The 19,007-nt window shown below is 51.2% G+C and overlaps 1 protein-coding gene across 3 annotated transcripts; it reads right to left on the reverse strand.

Moving 5' to 3' along the window:
• Positions 1–55: 55 nt before the first annotated feature.
• TRPV6 (transient receptor potential cation channel subfamily V member 6) lies at positions 56–14,882 on the reverse strand. Of its 3 annotated transcripts, XM_001161776.8 has the most exons (15): positions 14,475–14,882; positions 6,910–7,007; positions 6,632–6,754; positions 6,123–6,260; positions 5,720–5,818; positions 5,389–5,564; positions 4,739–4,885; positions 4,449–4,661; positions 4,059–4,145; positions 3,885–3,961; positions 3,472–3,637; positions 3,057–3,123; positions 2,429–2,697; positions 1,223–1,329; positions 56–840 (listed from the first exon to the last, which is right to left on the reverse strand). In XM_001161776.8, the coding sequence occupies exons 1-15, from the start codon at positions 14,600–14,602 to the stop codon at positions 558–560; spliced, it is 2,178 nt and encodes a 725-aa protein (XP_001161776.1). In that variant the 5' UTR covers positions 14,603–14,882; the 3' UTR covers positions 56–557. The 3 variants fall into 3 exon arrangements, 2 of the variants coding, with proteins under 2 accessions (XP_001161776.1, XP_009452668.1); XR_010159032.1 differs by lacking the exon at positions 14,475–14,882 and having other exon boundaries at positions 2,429–2,677; positions 6,910–7,237; XM_009454393.5 differs by lacking the exon at positions 14,475–14,882 and having other exon boundaries at positions 6,910–7,237.
• Between the last annotated feature and the right edge of the window lie 4,125 nt (positions 14,883–19,007).

Raw genomic sequence — 19,007 nt, forward strand, 5'->3', positions numbered from 1 at the left:
GAGCAGAAGGGTGGGGCCGGCAGATGGCACTACAGAGATGCAGAAGGGCAGCTGGGCAGGGATCCGAAAACGACTTTATTGAAGATGGAGTTGGCAAGACCTAGCCCCACTTCCCACCCCCAGAGCCGTTCCTGTCTCCCTCACTCACACGCTTTCCACAAGCTCTGCACTTCCCTGCACCTGCCTGGGTGCCCTGGGAAGGGCTCTCTCCCCACTTATGACCCTGGGGTGGAGACCGAGCGCCCGAGCAGGCTGGCCTGTTTTTAAAGTGCTCTGACATGCAGTGCTCCTGTCGGAAGGGGTGATGAGCAGGCCACAGGAGAGCTCCTCACGCCCTGCCAGCCCCATGCTTGGGCTGGGCTTCGTCTGCCCCAGAGCTGAAGGAGTAATGCAGGCCTGGAGCAGTGATTCTCGATGTACATTCCTTGGCATTCATGCTACTCCTCTTTCTCCCCTGGGGCCTGGGAGATGAGACCTCTGGGTGTTTGGTTTTTGTTTTGTTTGATGCTCCCAGGAAAATGAGAGCAAGTTCCAGGAAGCGAAGTGAGAGCACGCAGTCAGATCTGATATTCCCAGCTCTCCCCGTCCTCCAGACCCTTGTTGATTATCCCACGCAGGTCTCTCCTCAGGGTCCCTTGCCGAAGCCTTTCCCAATTGGCACTGCTGCGGGAGGTACTTCGAGACACTGAGGGCGTAGGAAGGGACAGGTGGGGGCTGAAGGGACAGCCCAGCTCTAGTTTTTCCACTGAGTCTTTGTCCAAATCCTCAGAACCCCGGGTGTGGAAGGCCTGTGCGTAGCGTTGGATCCGCTGCCGGTTGAGATCTTGCCTGTCTTCCACCCTGTGGAATGCGGGAGGACTTGAGACACAGCCAGGACTTGAAGAACAGATCCAAGAAGGATGCTTGTCTGTTATCCCCTGGTCCCCCCATCCCCGCCATTGCTGGCCTTTTCCCTTTTCTGCAGCCATGGTGGATGCCTGGGTCACTGGCTCCTTGGCAGCTAGGCCTCAGAAAGCAGCACGCTCTGCCACAGACTCCCTGGATGCTTTGAGAAGTCTGAGCTCCAAACGGGACCCCTTCCTCACCAGCTCAATCAACAAGCATAGAGCCTAGGGAGCACACAGGCTTCCACAGGGACCCCAGGAGCCGGAAGCTGTCTGAGCAGGGGGATACCCTGCCGATGAGGCTTCTCAGGGGACACCTACCCCCACATATCACTCACCGCAGGAACCAGCGGTCCCCCAGGCCGTACTCCCGTCCGCAGATCCCGGAGCGAGGCCACAGGCAGCGAGGCAGCTTCCGCTCCAGCATCACCGTGGTGGCCACGATCTGCGTATGGGAACAAAAGGGGAAGTCAGAGATGAGGCTGGGCGCAGACAGAGGAAAGAGAACTGCAGACAGAGAAGAAAGCGAGAGCAGGAGAGGATGCGGGGCAAAGGTTAACAGTCTAGCAACGGCAAGGAAACTTGGGAGCTTGTGGTTTCCCCGGGGGTGATGAACAACACCCCTGGATCTGGGAGGTGGGGCAGCCTTTGTTGACCTCCTTCAGTGGGAGAGAGTTGATAGAGCTTGAGACCAACAATTCTTTACCCAATGACCCGACATCCATGACGCAGCCAGGCCAGAGGCAGGAGAAAGACAGGAAGCAGAAGCCCCATTCCCAGGAGCACAGGCACCAGAGAAAGCAAATAGAAAGGGCTTTTAAGGGCTCCCAGATATTTTGACCCTACAGACATAAAGGCCACTTATAAATATAAACATCCCACTTAGAATATCAATATATATTCCTGGAGAAAATATTTTTCTGAGCGAACCTTATTTCCCAGCTTAGTTTTTCCACTCCGTTTTCTACACAGCATAGTTAAATGCCTTCCAGTTTGGCAAATTTCCATTATTTTGCTGAAATGATTTTTTTAGATAAATTATTTTCTAGGTGTTTTTTAAATGAGGATTTGATTCATCTCATGGTCTTCTCTCCCTATCTTGAAGATCTGGCTGAAGATAGCTTCTGCTACTATAGGAAGTTTTGGTGGCATTACTTTTTTAACACATCCTGCTTTCCATATCAAATTTTGCAGACTTAAGTATTATCAAGAAGACTTGATACTCCAGTTTTTATTTGGGAACAAAATGTACTGAGTGCAATTTTAGCCACCGTTAATTTTCTTTTGATTTATTTCTTGTTGATTCCTCTAGAAAACACTGAGCTTTTAACTGTTGAGAAAACTGTGAGGCATTCTTCTCAGCGATTCCAGTATTGCCTGGTTGAATTGCTAATCAGTGCTTCTGTACATTTTGCATGATTTTGCTAGCTGTGCCACAACTGTCCAAACATAAGTGGGGTGGAGATATCCTGCCTCTCAGCTTGGCAGGTTCTGGTAGGAAGGGGATGACTTGCCCTAACCCTCCCTGCCACCAGGGGGCTCACCTGGGCCCTCCACAGCTCATCCCGCTCATGGGCCACTCGCCAGTGAGTGTCGCCCATCATGGCAATGAGGAGGTTGAGCATGAGCAGTGTGGCGATGATGGCAAAGGCAGCATAGGTGATGCTGTACATGAAGGGCAGGTCCACGTTGTAGTTGGCTGGGCCATCGATGATGGTAAGGAACAGCTCGAAGGTGCTGAACAGGGCCATGGGGTAGTCGTAGAAGTGGCCTAGCTCCTCGGGGTCCTCTGTCTGGAAGATGATATAGAAGGCTGCTCCACCCAAGGGGGTGAGGGTTACCATGGCAACCATGCAGACGACCAGCCCACCCCGGGCTCTGCGTGCATGTCCATCCTGGTCCCTTCATCTCAATATCACCAGCTCTGCAGTGCTCCAAACTTTGGGTTTTTACGGTCCCTAGTTTTCTATGAGCCTCATCTTGATCCTAAGAGCCACCTCTCCCTAACACTCCCGATTTTTCTCACCTCTGGAGGACGTCCCATCCTCTGATACCATAGGTCTCCTCTGATCTCTGCATTACTCCTCCTCCCCAAGTTTAGCCAGAGCCAGTGCCCCCTAGATTTTCTCATCTCTTCCCTGCCATGGCCCCTGGTCCTGGAGAGATGATTACCTGAAGCAAAGCCCAGGATGACCACAGCCATCAGCCAGCAGAATCGCATCAGGTCGCCAAAAATCATCTAGAAGGAGCAGGAGGCAGAGAACATCTGCACACATTCCCCAAGCAATTGCCCCATCCAGCCTCTAACAGGTCTCACCCCGACAAGTCTCACAGCTCCACCCTCTGGGACAGGGATTGGCTATCTATGGCCTGTGGACCAGATCTACCTGACCTGTTTTGGTGTGGCCTTTGAACTGAAAAGGGTTTCTACATTTTTTAAAGGGATTGTTAAAAAAGAAGAAAAACATGCAGTGAGGCCATGTGTGGCTTGCAGAACCTGCAATGTCTACTGTTCTGCCCTTTATGGGACTGTCTGCTGACTGTGGCTCTGGGGCCTTTCTCTAGGGAGCTTGGGGGGAGGACTGACCTTCTGAATCATGATGGTGAAGGGGCCTAGCATCTGGAATCCTCGGGCGAAGTACATGACGTTGCACCAGCCCAGCACGAGTGCAAAGGACATGGGTACCACCTCCCCGCTGGCACTGATGAGCCGCATCACCATGGTCACCAGCACCATGAAGGCATAGGTGATGCTGGGGGAGCAGGGAGGAGGGTGATGAGGGGAGGGCTGGGATGATCCTAGGGACCTGACAGCAAGAATGTAGCTGGGAAAGTACCCACACATGCAGATTCAGCCTCCCCACACTCAATGCCCAGGGTCATACACACAGCACTAGAGAGGGGGCTCTGGAGCTAAGGTTCTTGAGAGGTCAGGAATCCAAGGAGTGGAACTGGAGCCCTGTTGAGGGAAGGGATGGGAGTGAGAGGAAGGAAACTCACATGAGGACATGGAATGGGCCCCCAAGGATGGTCTGTCCAAAGAAGCGAGTGACCCCCATTCTGAAGATGTCTGGAACCTGAAGAGGTCAGGGAGACACAAAAGCACTCAGATACCGGAACTTGGGCTGGATTCCTCGGGCAGACAGCCTCACCCAGAGTCCATCCACACCTCACCTCTACCAGCAGGATGATGATAGCCCCAATGACAGTCACCAGCTCCCCCACCAGCCGGATATCGTCCTTAGGGGTCACGTAGGCTTCCTAATCGGGGAGAAGAACAGTCAAAATGCTCAGGGCTTTCAGGCCTCTGCCCTGCGTTTCCATGGTGCCCAGGGTCACCAGCCTTAGCAGATTCTTTTTAATCTGTTAGGTTTGGGTCTTCTCAAACTCTGCTCTCAGAGTAAGAGCGTATGTGTGTTTTTGTGGGCGTGCATTTGGAGTTTGTACCCATATATTTGAGATTAGAGCAAGAGGAGAAATGGTGTGAGGGAGGAAAGGGACACCAGTCTCTGAGGACAGAGAGCCAAGTCCTGCCCTGCTGATCTGCTCCTACAAGGGTGTCACCTGAAGTAGCTTCTGCTGTAAGAGGGTGTTGTCCCGGGGGCTCGTGCGGTTATTGGTCCTGGGCTTGAGGGGGCGGTAGATGCAGCACATGGTGAAGCAGATGATGTACAGCAGATATATGGCACCCAGCATGCAGAAGTACGGCCGCCCGTACCGCTTCCACTTGAGGCTCACCAGCTCCTTCACCGGCGTCTGGTCCAGGATCTGGCGAGCCTGCAACAGAAAGAGAACACGCGGCTCAGAGACCCTGACACCCCTCCCCAGCCACAGCCTGCTGTCATGAGCCATACCTCCCGCTTCTTGGTGGTGATGATAAGTTCCAGCAGGGACTGCTCATCCCCTGAGGAGTCGATCTCTGTGAGGTCATAGAGAGTCGAGGTCAGTGGTCCATACGTCCACTGGGTGTGCTTCCGCTTCTGCATCAGGTGCTGAAACATCTAAGGGAAAGTGAAGATGACTCAGGAGCAGTAAGCAAAGGGGATGGTCACAGAATGTGGATAGGATGCATGTGCAGGAGGACAGCACCCCTGGAGAAGGTGGCTGCCCTTTCATTTTGATGACAGCCTTTAGAGGGCAGAAGAACCCACATTCACAGTGACATTCATAGGTTCCTCATCCTCTCCCATGACTCCCTCCAGAGTTTGGAAAGGGGAGACGAGAGGCTGGAGGGCCCTGCTCTGGGGGCTGAAAGGGAAGGTGGGCTGGGGCATTACAGACAATCCCAGCATGGGATCTAGACTCTGTAACCCCCAATGCCTCAGGGGAAAAGGAGTGGGCAAGAAAGGGAACAGGTAACCAGAGTGGGAGGGGTTGAAAAATTTCTGAGTTGAGAATGGGATCTAAGCATCAGGGATCGCGTTCACCTCTGTTTCTCCCAGGGCCAGCAGGATAGGTTGAGGGTCATTAGAAAGACACCTCAGGGATGGGGACCGTCTCTCACCACAGTGTTACCCTCCACTCCAGCCAGCTTGAAAGGGGTGAGACCCTGGTGATTGGGCACGAGGTCCAGGGGCTGCAGGTGGTCCCCATGTCTGTCGTAGGACAGCAGCAGGTTGTACATCTGGCAGGCAAAAGTTTTGTTGGGCTGGAGGATGAGGATGTGTAACACTGTGTTTCCTGGGGAGGACACAGGGTATCATGTGGCCACTGGCCTAAAGTCCCTGATGTCCCCTTCCCCACCCTGAGGTCTTCCTGAAGGTCCCAGCCCCTCTCCTCACCCTGTCCCTCACTCCCTGCAGCATCCCAGCTCCCCTCCCCATCTCAGCTCTTACCCAGGGAGTCCTGGGCCCGGATGTCAGCTCCATGCTCAATGAGCAGCCGCACGATCTCCTCACTGTTCACACAGGCAGCAAAGGACAAAGGGTGCTCCCCTGTGGACACAGAGAGATCTATGGTAGGAGAGTGCAGGATGGCAGGATGGGGTGGGCAGTCTCCCCCAAGTGACAGCCTTATCTTCCCCCACATCTCAGCTCAGGGCTTGAGGACACTTTTCCTGCAGAACCAGAGGAAGGGTCGTGGGGTAAATTGGCCTCTAGTCTGATTAAGCCCTAGAAGGGTTGCTCCTCCCAGCTGCCCAACAGATACAGCTGAAGACAGGATCCTCCTCTGCCTGGCCCTGCCCTGCCTTGCCCACCTTTCCAACTGCCCGTCCTCCAAGCCCAGCCCTGCTCTCACCAAAGTAGATGAGGTTGTGGGGACTACGGCGGAAGGCAGTGCCTGTGGCTCTGGCAGACACACTGGCCCTGCGGGCAAGCAGGGCTCGCACCAGGTTCACGTTCTGGTTCACAACAGCGATGTGCAGTGCAGTCTGACCTGGCCCAGAGATAGCTGTCAGTCATGGGTCTGTCCCCAGGATCCTGCAGGGGGTCCCTCCCATATGCACCCCAGTCTCTTTCCCTCAGGGGTAGCCTGGAATGGAGAACAGGGAGCCCTCGGGTGTTCAGGATTCCCAGGGGATCCAGCTGCTGCCCATCTCTTCCTCTTCTCTAGGCCCCTGGCATTTCAGGGGGCAGGCATTCGAGTGATGGGCAGTCAGGACTGACACGGAAGGGAGACAGAGAACAGAAAAAAAGAGTAGGAGGCTCAGATCCCCTGTGTCTTTCCCAAATTATCCATCACAGAGACTGACTTGAAATACCCAACCAGTCACTCCTGCTCTTCACCCCAGACCCGTGGGCCCTCACCCTCATAGAGCTCAGATGTCATGGGCTCAAAGACCAGCTCCGGGGCAGCCTCCATCAGCACCATGGCGGCCTCCAGGTTGTCATAGAGGGCTGCTATGTGTAGCGCTGTTTCCCCCATGGCTCCTGGCATTTACAGAGAGGTGGGTTATATGGCTTCTGTGGGACAGCGGATTAGAGACGATAGATTCAGAGGCCAACAGCACGAGGTCCTGGGCACTCCTGGGAGGCCCCATGTGTGGGGCTCACCTAGGAGATCATGCTGCGTTTCTGCTTCTTACCTCTCTGGTGCACCTTGCAATCCTCATACTTGAGCAACTTGTTCAGGGCCTGGACATCATTCTCTTTGGCAGCTAGAAGGAGAGGAGACTCCCAGATCCTATGAAGGGATGGAATAGGAAAGCTGGAAACAGTGAGCATACCTAGTTGTGGAGGGAGAGGCCCTGGCTTGACTCCATTATACACAGATGTGTGTGCCTCAGCAGCAGGAACTTCAGGGTCTTCAATCAAGGCAGGTGGGGCCATTGATGTCTTTTCTCTTTACAGTCAGTAAATACAAATCAACTTTTTGCCCATTTAGCATGCGTTTTGAGATTGTCCGTGACTGGTTTCCTTCCCCCCAACCCCTGGCCCCCCCACCGGGTCCTGGGATCAGAACATATCATGTGTGAATGTATTATCGGTGCATTTCAGGTACGGAGGGGAGGAGTTCTATGTAGACATGTGCTTACCTGCTAACCAGTTTACCCCTGGAGTGGTCCTGTTTAACCCTCACCAGGTGCCCTGAGATTGCCCTCCAGGATAAGCCTTGTTTTGCATGGACCGAGGGGTGCAAGGAATTCCTGTCTCATATTTGTGGAGGGAGTCATATGCACAGGCTAGCAGGATTTCTCCTGTTGCACCATCCTCTGCCTACTCAACCTTCTCAGCGGAACCCTTTGATCCTGGCGCTTCCCTCCCAACAATAGCATCTTCAGAGCTTAACACAAAAGAACAGTGGACCATAAGAACAAGCCTGGCTCCAGGCTTTCCTTCCTCATAGGTGTTCATTCATTCATTCATTATCTCTGTCTCTTCCTTTCTGCCTCTCGTCTTTCTTCTCACATCATCTCAACAGCCTTCCTTCTTAAAGTGGACCCCTGGATCAGCAGCAGCACATGAGCCCTTATAAGAAATAGAAATGCTCTGGCAGACCCTTCCACCTAGTGAATCCAAATCTGCAGTTTAAGAAGATTTCCAGCTGATTCCTGGGCATATGAAAGTTGGAGAAGCATTGCTTAAGTGGTCCTTGCATGCAAAAACCGGTGGCAATAAATCAGAGACAAGCTCAGGGGTCTCAGTTTCCAAACAGTTCACATTAAAGTTTGCGAAGCAGTGTTCTCCATCATTTTCAGACCAGCTGTCTAGAGGGCTTTAGGTGCTACTTTGTTTCGGCTATTGGCCCCTAAGACACAAACTATGGCCAACAATGACAGATGCAGAGAAAAAAGAGAACCCAATCTAGAGGATTCATTCATCGAATTTCATGTGCATCTGAATGTTCCCATTCTGTCTTCGGATCCTTCTTGGATTTACCCAATTTGGGATTCATGGATCCGTTTATTTCACTGAGTCAGATTAGCCTCTCCTTATTATCCACTTCTCGCTTGTTTTAGGCAAAATTATCTTCTCTCAATCCCCAGATCATCTCTTTATTCTTATTCCTACTGTGTGCTAAAAATCTCTTTTAAAATTAGAACTTACCCCAACTAAGACACATGGGTCCCTTTGATTCAATTTTCTCTTGGCCTGGAGCCATTTGGTCTTTCTATGGGAGTAAATGAAATAACTCTATTTATCCATAGTTTGACAATTATGTGACATACAAAAAGACATAGACAGGAGCTCACATTCTAAAGTGCTGGCAGTGGCAGGAAATTGACTCCAGAGCTGGAGGTGGGAGGGCAACCAGAGAGGAGACATCAGCTCACTCATCTCCTCTGCCTTGCCCCCATGCACAGCAGCTGCCACCAGGTCCTGTCAGTTCAGCATGGAAAGCTGTCTCTTCATTCAGTCCCTACCTCCTTGCTCCTGCTAACCCTCATTAATTCAAGTCTTCATTCTCTAGCCCAGATTAGCAAAATATTCTTTTAACCAGTTTCCCTGCACTCTACCCCCATCTATCCTTCTTGATGCTGTTCAGATAATCTTTCTAAATGGCAAATGCAAAAGTCCAATGGGTCCTTAATGCTAAGGATAAGGAACACAGAAGCTCTTTAAGGTCTTTGTGCAACTGCTTTTCCACCCTCTGCACGTCCCACCCACTCCTTAGACCTGGCATTTTGGTCTCATCCTGTCTCAGCTCTGCAGAGCACACCATTCTCCCTATGTCTGTGCCCATGAAGCTCTTTCCTTCTAGAATCCAACTCCCCCAGCCCGCCAATTGTTCATTGTGTCTTCTGCACTGCCTATGCCTAGAAATACACCTAGAATGGTATAGATGCTCACGGACACCATCTGTAGAGTGAATGAATCAGCAGCAATGCCAAAAGGTGATTTGAATTAACTGTTGTTATTATTATTTTCATCAGTCGCCCGCTAAGCCAACTTTCAGCAAGCATATAAGTGAAAAATAGTACACTTGGTACGCAAACACATCTTCAAAACAAGTTTTCCACATTCCCTCCATCACCACCACCACATCAACCATTTGCACAAAGCCCTCCTCTCTAGATACCCTAGACTGGGGGGAAAACAATCGCTAGCACCACATACACACACACAGACGCTCAGAAGTTCTTCACTCTCTCCTGTGGCCTTACTTTTATTTCAGCATCTTTCACTGGGTGCTGTAATTGCTACGTATCTGTGTCCCTTCCTCTATGCTAAGGGTACTCGAGGGAAGAGACCAGCCACTAACTCTTCCCTGCCCTCCTCCAATATGCTTCCACATTTGTGTCCCATTTTGACCAAATGTGTGAAAGATTGATGGCAAATCTAGAAATGGGTCCGAGAGAGCACCTTTTCCAAGTCCAGAGTTCTACTCGCTGTATCCTAGATGTTAGTGGTGGTATAGTCAGTGGCAGGCTCAAAGATTCCCCTTTGGTCCCTACACGTCTCTGAAGCTGAAAGTGTCCCCCATAAACCTCCATTCCCTGTGAATTCTGACACTCTAGTGGCCTGGGGAAAACAAAAAGCTACTGTCAGACCCAGAGTTGCTAGAGTTACCAAATAAAAATACAGGATGCTCAGTTAGATTTGAATGTTAGATGCACAATTTTTTTTTAGTATAAGTATGTCACGTGCAATATTGGGGATACACTTATACTAGCAGCCTATTCGTTATCTCAAATTTAAATTGAATTGAGTGTCCTGCATTTTATCTGGCAACCTAGCCAGACCACACCCTGCGTGAAGAGCCAGCTTATGACCCAACCCAGCAAGGTTTGTAGAGAACTAGCCTCCTCTGACTGTGAACTCCAGACTCCAGCAAAAAGGGGGGCCCAGCCTGTGGATGGGTTTTGAAGGTATCCGGCCCAGCCATTACTTGCAATAACCTCATATGCCCACAAGGGGACAGCACAGAAAGCCCTAGCTCACCTGCTTGGGAGTAAGGCTGACCCCAAAACACCTGACTCTCCTTGGGTCCCTGAAGGAGGTGCACAGAGCTGACCTACTCAAAGATTCCTGTGCTTGGGGGACAAATAGATTTTTCAATAGCAACTTATCACAGGAGTTTAGATCACAACACGGGGGTCAAAGGCAGGGACACGGCTAAGCACCCTGCACAGGACAGCCCTCACTGCAAAGAATTATCCTGTCCAAAATGTCAATAGTCCAAGGTGGAGGTCCCCTGATTCAGAGGTACAATGATTCATAATCCATTTTAGAATGAGGATTCTTCACTCAAAAAGGAATCAGAAATATCCTATACAAAAAATGTTTTCTTATGGATCACTAAATACTCAACTAAGGGAGAAACAAAAAGAAGACAGATGAAGCCTTTTAAGCTCCCACTGATGAAGTAGTCAAAAGAGATTATAGAGCAAATCTGAAACTGTAACAATATGAAAGGTATTTTCAGGTTCTAGAATGTTTTCTTTTACTAGGCAATTAATTATAATAAAATTGAACGGTCTAGTTCAACATTAGACTGGTGAAAACCCAACTAAGGGGTTCCTGGCACAAAATCTAGCACATTATTTCTTGAGCAAACAGATCAATGACCTCCTTCTCAGGGCTGCCTCTGGGCCACCAGGGAAGGATTTCTGACTTCCTCTCTCCGTCTCCTCCACCCCACACCCTCATCTGCTCCTCCATCCTTGTAGATGTGTGCACTGTGTGCATGGGTCCAATTTGGTTTTTAGGTGCTGGGAAACAAGGCAGGATCACAAGACTCTTGAGAAAAGTTCAGATAAGATTTTTAGAGCTAGAAAGCCCCTCAGAAATTGAGTCAAATCTGCTCATGTAACAGATGGAGGAAGCAAGTCAGAGACAGAGCCACGACGCATGCCCCACTGGTCATTTCTTGGTCACGATTCTCAGTTTTAATCAGGGCTGGAAGAGGAGTTAGAGAAGACAGGCATGGGTCCCACTGGTCTCTCCACAAATACCTTTCCCACCAGTGAGTGTGCCCTCTGGGCAGGGCTGGGGCTGGTACACAACAGGGTTGCTCAGAGTGCGTGGCTTTTTGCATTCCTGGGTGGATACAGTGCTGTGCGGGGGAAGTTCACGGCCCCTCTCATTCCTGCAGCATCTCACTCATTATCACTTTTGCTCTTTACAACCTTCTAACACCAGCTGAATAGTTCTCCCGTGCTTCAGAAAAGGAAACTGAAGCGACATAACCAAATCATTGCCAGAAGATCACACGGAGTTAAAGGCAGGATGCTTGGCCAAGAATCCAGCCCCCGGCTCTGACCACTAAATTATGTGGTTCTTCTAGTTTTATGGCTCCTCCTGATTTTTCTTGGAGGTTGGGGGGCAAGCCTGAGCAGTGACCACAGATGAAGGAAAGAGCGGTAATGTGTGGGGCGGAGGCATACATTGGGCACTTGTGGGCCACCTCCCTCCAGCTCATGCTCCTGGCAATGGGGATGAGGAAGCCAAAGTGGTTGTTTAGAGATTTGGAATCGGCTGCCATCCTAAGTGCCACAGCTCCTTTTGTGCACATGTCTATTTGCGCATTTACAAGTAGGTGTGTGTGTAAGTATTTACCAAGGCAAGCGTGCACAATATACCAGAGAAACCCAGGGATGACTTTTCAGACACTCACTTCACACATTTCATACAGGTATTTAACCCTTAAAAAAGCTCCAACAAGCATCACCTTCCCTCCAAATTGCTCCTTAGATGACAAAGTGCCAGCACATGGACGGAAGTGGGGTTCAGGTTAAGCAGCCTCTATGAAGCTGCCCAGGACACCCCACAGCAGCCGAAATCAGATCTCACACCTCCCCCTCTATGCTTCCAGAACACTCATTTACACCCTTCTAGTGATGTCTACTAAGTCCATCTTTAGCCCTGTATGTGCCTTCAGTAAACTTTGGTCATAGGAATGAGAACTCCCTCAGAGGAGGAACAGTGTCATATTCATGTTCTGCAGAAAGGTGGAGTGCCTTATGTTCAATAAATGTGTAATGCATTAAATATCAGGAAGCGAGAAAATCCAAGCCCAAGGGGGAGATGACCTGGAAGACACGGGAGAAAGTTGAGAGCTCGACTTGGATCCCAGCAATGTAGATTTAAGCAGAGTGGGCTGCATGCTAAGAACCAAGAAACATCCACTGTAGAAAGAGGAGTTTTGGATTCCCAATCATCCTGGAGAGACTCAAAGCCTTCCTTTCTCACTAGACCATCCTGTACCCCATGGAATCCCACCCAATCCCACCCCACAGTTCTCCCTGTGAGTCCCCTTTGGAACAAATTCAACTTCACCATTTACTTGCTCTAGGGTTCTGGGCCTGCCCCATTCATAGGGGGATGACAGGACCCACCTTCCATTATTGTTACCGGGATGATGGAGATAAGGCAGGTGGTAGTACCTAGTACAGCACTGGGTTCTCAATCATTGTGTGCTCCTTTCTTCCATTAGCTCACCCCTCACTTGTCCATATTGTTCCTATTTACTTAGTCATCCCATGTTTATCTCAATGCCCCCATGCCTTCTCTTTGGTTGACGGCACAGATTAGGAAACTCCCCTTGCAGGCAATTTCAGCATCCTTCTGGGAAGTGCCCACCCAAAGGAGAGTCATTGCTCTGGACACCTGATATCCAGGAGGAAGAAGGCCAAGAAAGTGCGCAGGCCAGTAAGGAGATCAGGGCAGGGAGGGGGGATCCCTCCTGGGTGACATCAAGCCTTTCTAGCCAAAGTCTGCAGAGGCAGCCCCCATATGATCTGAGGAAAAGTGAGGGCAGACAGGACATGCGGAAGCAGCCTATTCTCAGCCAGACTCAGCTCAGGGCCTCCACTCTGCTCTCCCCTGATATCGCACACAGGGAATCTCCACCACCCCTTCCAATCCCCCAGGCCTTTTTGCACTCTGTGCCTGGATCCCCTGGCCCTGGGGTCCTAAGAGTGGGAAGAGGATGAGTGAAGCCAGTGAGGACGACCTACTGTCTAACAACAATGCCATTCTGTTGCCTCAAGATGTCATCAGCCAAACATGTGCTCCAGTCCCCACTCTCCCAGGCCTTGGGGGAGAGGTGGGCGGCTGGAGAGACGGGAAGCCATAATTCACAGAAAGAGACCATCCCCAACCCAGAATCCTTCAGCAAAAGAAAACACAGGGGCCTCCAGGCAGCCTCCCCGGTCAGGCTAAAGCAGGCTCCTACTCTTGGGGTCAGAGAAAAACCCTAAGGCACAAAGACTTCAGGCTTTCCTCTATGACCAGACATCTGCCTCCTTCGTGACCCAGGGAAAGCCCCAACAGGCAGGACTTCCTTCTAGCATGCCACTAACTGGGTAGAGAACTCTATTAGAGACCTTGAAGAAGATACCACATGCAGGGATAGCCCCGAGTTCTGATTCCCCGCTCCTCTCCTGCTCTGTACTCCAAGCTGTCATGGTGAAGAAAGCAGGACATGGGTTTAGGAAGTTTTCAGGGGCTGGAAGCCGCCAGTGAATGTCCTTAGGGCTTAAACCCTAGAGTCTCGATTTCCACCACCTGAATGCGGAAGAGCACAGGTCCTCGGAACATCTGTTATTTTGACCCGCTTCCCCCCAGTCCCCACCCGCACTGAGAGAGAAATAAACCTCAAGGTTGGGTTTGAGCATTGTGGGTCTCCATATCCCCCCAGTGCTGGGCAAATAGTAAGGACTTGGTCAGTGTCTGATGAGACAGATACATAGGAATGGTCACTTTTTTCACATTTTGTCTTATTTTCTGGTTCCTGGTGTCCGCGGTTCTCTCTGCTTCATTCATTCAATCGTTCCCTCATTCCTCCATGCGAACGTACGTATACTATGTGTTCCTGCCAGAGAGACTGTTCTAGAGGCAAGCAGTGGAGATACAGAAGGCATTGTCCTCACCTGCCGTCCCCTCTTGGGTGGAGGGGCTGTGATGCTCTATCCTTACAAGCCCCAGCAAGACGCCTGGCCCTTAGAGAAGTATTCACAAGAGGCTTGCAGAATCGAATTAGATCTTAAGATAGTGAACACCTGTGCCCATCTCAGCCCCATCCTCTTTCACCAGCCCTACAGGCTGAGGCTCTTAAGACAGAATGCTCCCAAGGAGCCAGTCCGGGCCTGGGAGCACCATCTGTCCAGCCAAAGGTGCCAAACAAAGACAGGAGGTGAGGGAGGGGTGAGGGGTAGAGGTGCAGGCCTGGGGAGGTAGGGAAGGGAGCAGACCAAGGGGGCCTTACCTCTTCTGCTGCAGCAGGTTCTGCTCATCTCGGCTCTGGGCCCAGGACTCCCGTCTCTGGAACCATCTGCAGAACTTGCTCCATAGGCAGAGAATTAGCCCTTTCTCCTTGGGCAGTGACAACCCCATGGGGTGTAGGGCCGGCTCCTTGGGGGCCTGAGGCCGAGGCCAGACCCTGACGGGACTCAGCCTTGGGGCCACATCAGCCCCCCCAAGGGCCGGCCCGCCCTCTCCCTGTAGAGGTCCCGTCTCCTGTCTCCTGCCTTCCTGACGAGTTCCTTGGGAGTCTCCCAGCAGCCCCAGCCAGTCTGGAGAGGGCTGTGAGTTTGTTACACTTGGCAGAGCCAGCCAGGACTCTGCAGGGCTGGCCTGTCGGGAGCTCCTGCTGGGAGTGAGCAGGAGGAGCCAAAGCTGCACGGACACGCCCTCCCTCCTCCCAAATTACCTGAGATTTAAAGACACAGGCCAGCCACAGACCTGCCTACCAAGGGGTACTTGTGCCAACTCCAATTCTTTCTCCACCCAGGGCTCTCTCCCTGCCCCCAGGCCAGTCACAACCAGGGAGGCCTTCAGAAAGACTGGCGAGGCCTCCCTTGGACGTCAGAACACCCAGTGACCTACCCTGAGAGACTCTAGGCAGTGAGAAAGGAGGGGAGGAGTCAGGGCAGGCCCATTCCCAATGTTGAGGGCTCCCAGGAGGGAGCGCCCCACTTTCCCACAGTGCCTCTTCTGCCAGCCAGCTGCCTCACTCTCTGCCTCCCCCTGCTTATGTCCTGGAGAATTCCATTTTCTGGACTCTTCCAGTTTCATTCTTGCCAGGCCCGAAATAGGTATATAAATTGCGAAGATTCTCAGTTCTCCCAGACTTTCCTCTCAGTCCCCATCACCTTTGGGTCAGCAAACTTTTTCTGGAAGGGCTGATAGGAAATGTAAAGATGTTAGGTTTTGCAAGCCATGTACACTCTCTAATGTACGTTATTCTTTGGTTTTGTTTTGGTGGTTGTTTTCTAACCACCCCCAAAGATGTAAAATGCATTCTTCGCTCACCAGCCAGGGCACAAAATCTAGCTCTGGGCAGACCCCCTGCTCGGGAGCTCCACAGACTGTCCATAATGCCCCGTGCATGGGGTGGGTGCCCGATAAAATACAGGACATGTGGTCAAATTTGAATTTTAGATAAACAACAAAGAATTTTTTAGTATAAATATACCCCACGTTTTGCAAGTATTCTGTCTGCCAGCCTTCCCGTGGAGGTGACATTTATTCAGCTGCTACTGTGTGCTGGGCCTTTTAACTGAGTGTTCCCAGGTAAACTCGTAACAAACCTGCAAGGCAGGTATTATTATCTACATTGTATTGATGGGAGAAACCAAAGCTCACCGTGGTAAAGGAACTCTCCCAAGGCCATAGAGGTGGCAGAGGCAAGATTCACACCTGTCCCTCATTCCAAGCCCACTTCTTTCTCCCTAGCACACCTCATTCTAACTGGCCAACAGAGCTTCAGAGAGGTTAAGTGACTCGCACAGTCATACAGAAGAATGATGGCATTAAGCATGGCCCGTCGTCTTCCCACAACAAAGAGCTCCATCGTGAGCTTGCTGGAAGCTGTCGGAAAGGTCATTTAGATCAACTTTTCCACTGGCAAGGGGCAGAAGCCCGGGCTTAACCAACCTCCTGGTGCCAGCCAGGTGCCAATAGCCTAGGGGCAGGTGTCTGGGTGTTCAGAGTCACAGGTGTGTGGATCACTTCCTAGCTTCAGAGTCTGTTTTGTCCTAACTTTCTCTGACTCAGAGTTGGAAGACCCAGCCAGGGGAGTGTGTGTGTGGCGTGTGTATGGCGTGTGTGCCCATGTGCATTTGTGTGTGGTGTTTATGCGTGTGTTCGTGATGTGCATCGGTGGGGTGTTTTGTGTGTGGTATGCTGTATGTATATGATGTGCCTGTGGTGTGTTTGGTATGTGTCTACGTGTGTATGATATATGTGATGTGTGTAGGTATGGCCTGTAGAGCGTGTGGATGTGGTGTCTGTGATGGTATGTGTGACATGTGTGTTGTGTATATACGTATTGTGGAAAGATTGTTGCATGTGTGTTGTGTGTATGGTGTGTAGTGGGTGATGTATATGGTATCTTTAAGGTATGTGTGCGTGTACATGATGTGTGTGTGTGTGTGTGGTGTATAGTATTCATGATTTGTGTAGTGTATGGTGGGTTTACTATGTGTGTATGTATGGTGTGTGTTGTGTGTGTATGTATGTCATGGGGTGTGTGTCATAGTGCTGTGTGTGGGGGGAGTCGGTGTGTGGAGGGAGGTGGATGCTGAGGTAGGGCAGGGGAGAGAAGGACCCCTTCAAGTGGAAAGCTATTTGTGTTCCTGCCGCTGGGCAGAGGCCAGGCCACGCAGTCCTGAGCAAACAGTTCAATTGGATTAGCTTCGTCCCCACCCACCTGGGTCAGTGGGTTCGGGCTGGGTTGGGGGAAGGTGCTAGAACCCAAACCTTGAACCCCAAGACCTTTGTGCCCATTAAGCCAGTGGTTTGTCGCTTGCTGATCCATTTAGCTTCAAAGACCTATTTAGCTTCAAAGACCCCAGTTTAGTGTCTGGTGGGGAAGGGGATAAAGCAATGAGGCCTTCGTTACGCTGGGGAGGGATGCTGGGGGAGGGAGGCTTTGGGAGGGAGACTTAGGGAGGGAGGCGGATAGGAGGAGGACAAAGTTGTTTTCCAACGCTCTTCCTCTTCCTCAGCCTCCTCCACCTGGTGTTGTGCATGGATCAGCCAACAGACTCAAAATGGGGGTGTCCGGATGGGAGGGGAGGACAAGTTTGCAGGATATAAGCTTCTGGCTGCAATGTTCTCTTGGTCTTTGGACCTAACATTGTATCAGTAAGGGAAGGTGGCCCTAGGGTAGGTGGCACTACACTCAGAAGCTCCTGAAAGCACCCCCACCAATCACTTTCAGTCTCGCATTTTTTTTTTTTTTTTTTGAGACGGAGTCTTGCTCTGTCATCCGGGCTAGAGTGCAGTGGCGTGATCTCGGCTCACTGCAAGCTCTGCCTCCTGGGTTCATGCCATTCTCCTGCCTCAGCCTCCCGGGTAGCTGGGACTACAGGCGCCCGCCACCATGCCCAGCTAATTTTTTGTATTTTTAGAAGAGACGGTGTTTCACCATGTTAGCCAGGATGGTCTCAATCTCCTGACCTTGTGATCCGCCTGCCTCGGCCTCCCAAAGTGCTGGGATTACAGGTGTGAGCCACCGCGTCCAGCCTCAGTCTCACATCTTAAACCTGCATCCCATATTGCTGGTTTCCAGGGGACAGGAAGGATGCCGTGGACCTCCTTCTCCCTTGAGACTAGCACAGCCCCCTCTGTGCCACTCCACCCCAGGGCAGCACCTCCTGACATGGGAGGAATCGGTTCTGTAACCCACAGTCAAGGAGTGGGCATGCCCAGGAGGCTGTGAGTTTTGGGGTGAAGGTGGTGAGGGGGAGACTGGAGATCCTGGGAGAGCACTCACGGGGCTGGCCTCTCCCGGTTCCCTTTCCCAGACTCCAAAAATAATAAGACTTGTGTGACTTCCGAGTGAGTCGCTCTTCCTCTCAATGATTTTATCCATAATGATGAGTGCATGGCCTGACCTCTTTTCTGCCCTCATGGTGGCTTCTGACCAAGCCCTGAAGAGAACCGAAGGGGTCAGGAGCCAAGAGGGAGGGAGGACAGGACTGGAGCAGGCAACCTGGGGACCAGGTGCTTAAACCAGTCCTCCCTGCCTGGGGCTGAGCCTCAAATGCTAAGTGAAAGTGAGGTCCTCAGGCTTCCCTGGGGGCCCCAGGGCAGAGTGTCAGAGCCTCCTCTGACGGCCCCTGAGAGGGGCAGAGAGGTCACAGTTACACAGTCCTGAGCTGGAGGCACAGGAGCTCTTTGGAGCTCCTGTGCCCCCGATGTTTCCGCATTTGGGGCACAATTTCTCGACCCCGGCACTATTGATATTTCGGAACAAATAATTCTTTTCTGCAAGGGCTGTCCTAGGCATTGTAGGAAGTTTAGCAGCATCCGAGCCTCCACTCACTGGGTGACAGTAGCATGTCCCTTCCCTCCATTGTGACCACCAAGGAATGTCTTTACACGCTGCTCATGAATGTCTTTACACGCTGACATTGGCAAAATCATTCTCCATTGAGAACCACTGATTTAGAGCCAGAAAAGTATATGTATAGTCTTTTTCTGGCTTTGTCACTTTTTATTTGTCCTATGTCTTTCTATGTTTCGCTCAGTTTTTCCTGTCTTACTGCCTCTGTCACTGTGCAATAGTATCTCTGCTCCCTTGCTCTTAGTCTCTGTGGTGAGGGGTGTGTGTGTGTGTGTGTGTGTAGTGTGTGTGTACATGCATTGCATGTGTGTGGTATTTTGGGGATGTACTTGTGTATTTGTATAGTGTGTGTGGTATTTTGGGGGTGTATTGGTGTATTTCTATAGTGTGTGTGGTATTTTGGGGGTGTATTGGTGTATTTCTATAGTGTGTGTGGTATATGTGTTG

This window comes from Pan troglodytes, chromosome 6, assembly GCF_028858775.2.
Source record: "Pan troglodytes isolate AG18354 chromosome 6, NHGRI_mPanTro3-v2.0_pri, whole genome shotgun sequence".
Taxonomy (NCBI): domain Eukaryota; kingdom Metazoa; phylum Chordata; class Mammalia; order Primates; family Hominidae; genus Pan; species Pan troglodytes.

Coding starts and splice junctions, on each gene's coding strand:
- TRPV6 (XM_009454393.5), bottom strand. CDS start 7,153: ATGGCCCCACCTGCCTTGATTGAAGACCCTGAAGTTCCTGCTGCTGAG. Junction 4,662..4,738: donor TCACCACCAAGAAGCGGGAG/GTATGGCTCATG, acceptor TTTCTGTTGCAG/GCTCGCCAGATCCTGGACCA. Junction 4,146..4,448: donor TACAGCAGAAGCTACTTCAG/GTGACACCCTTG, acceptor CTCCCCGATTAG/GAAGCCTACGTGACCCCTAA.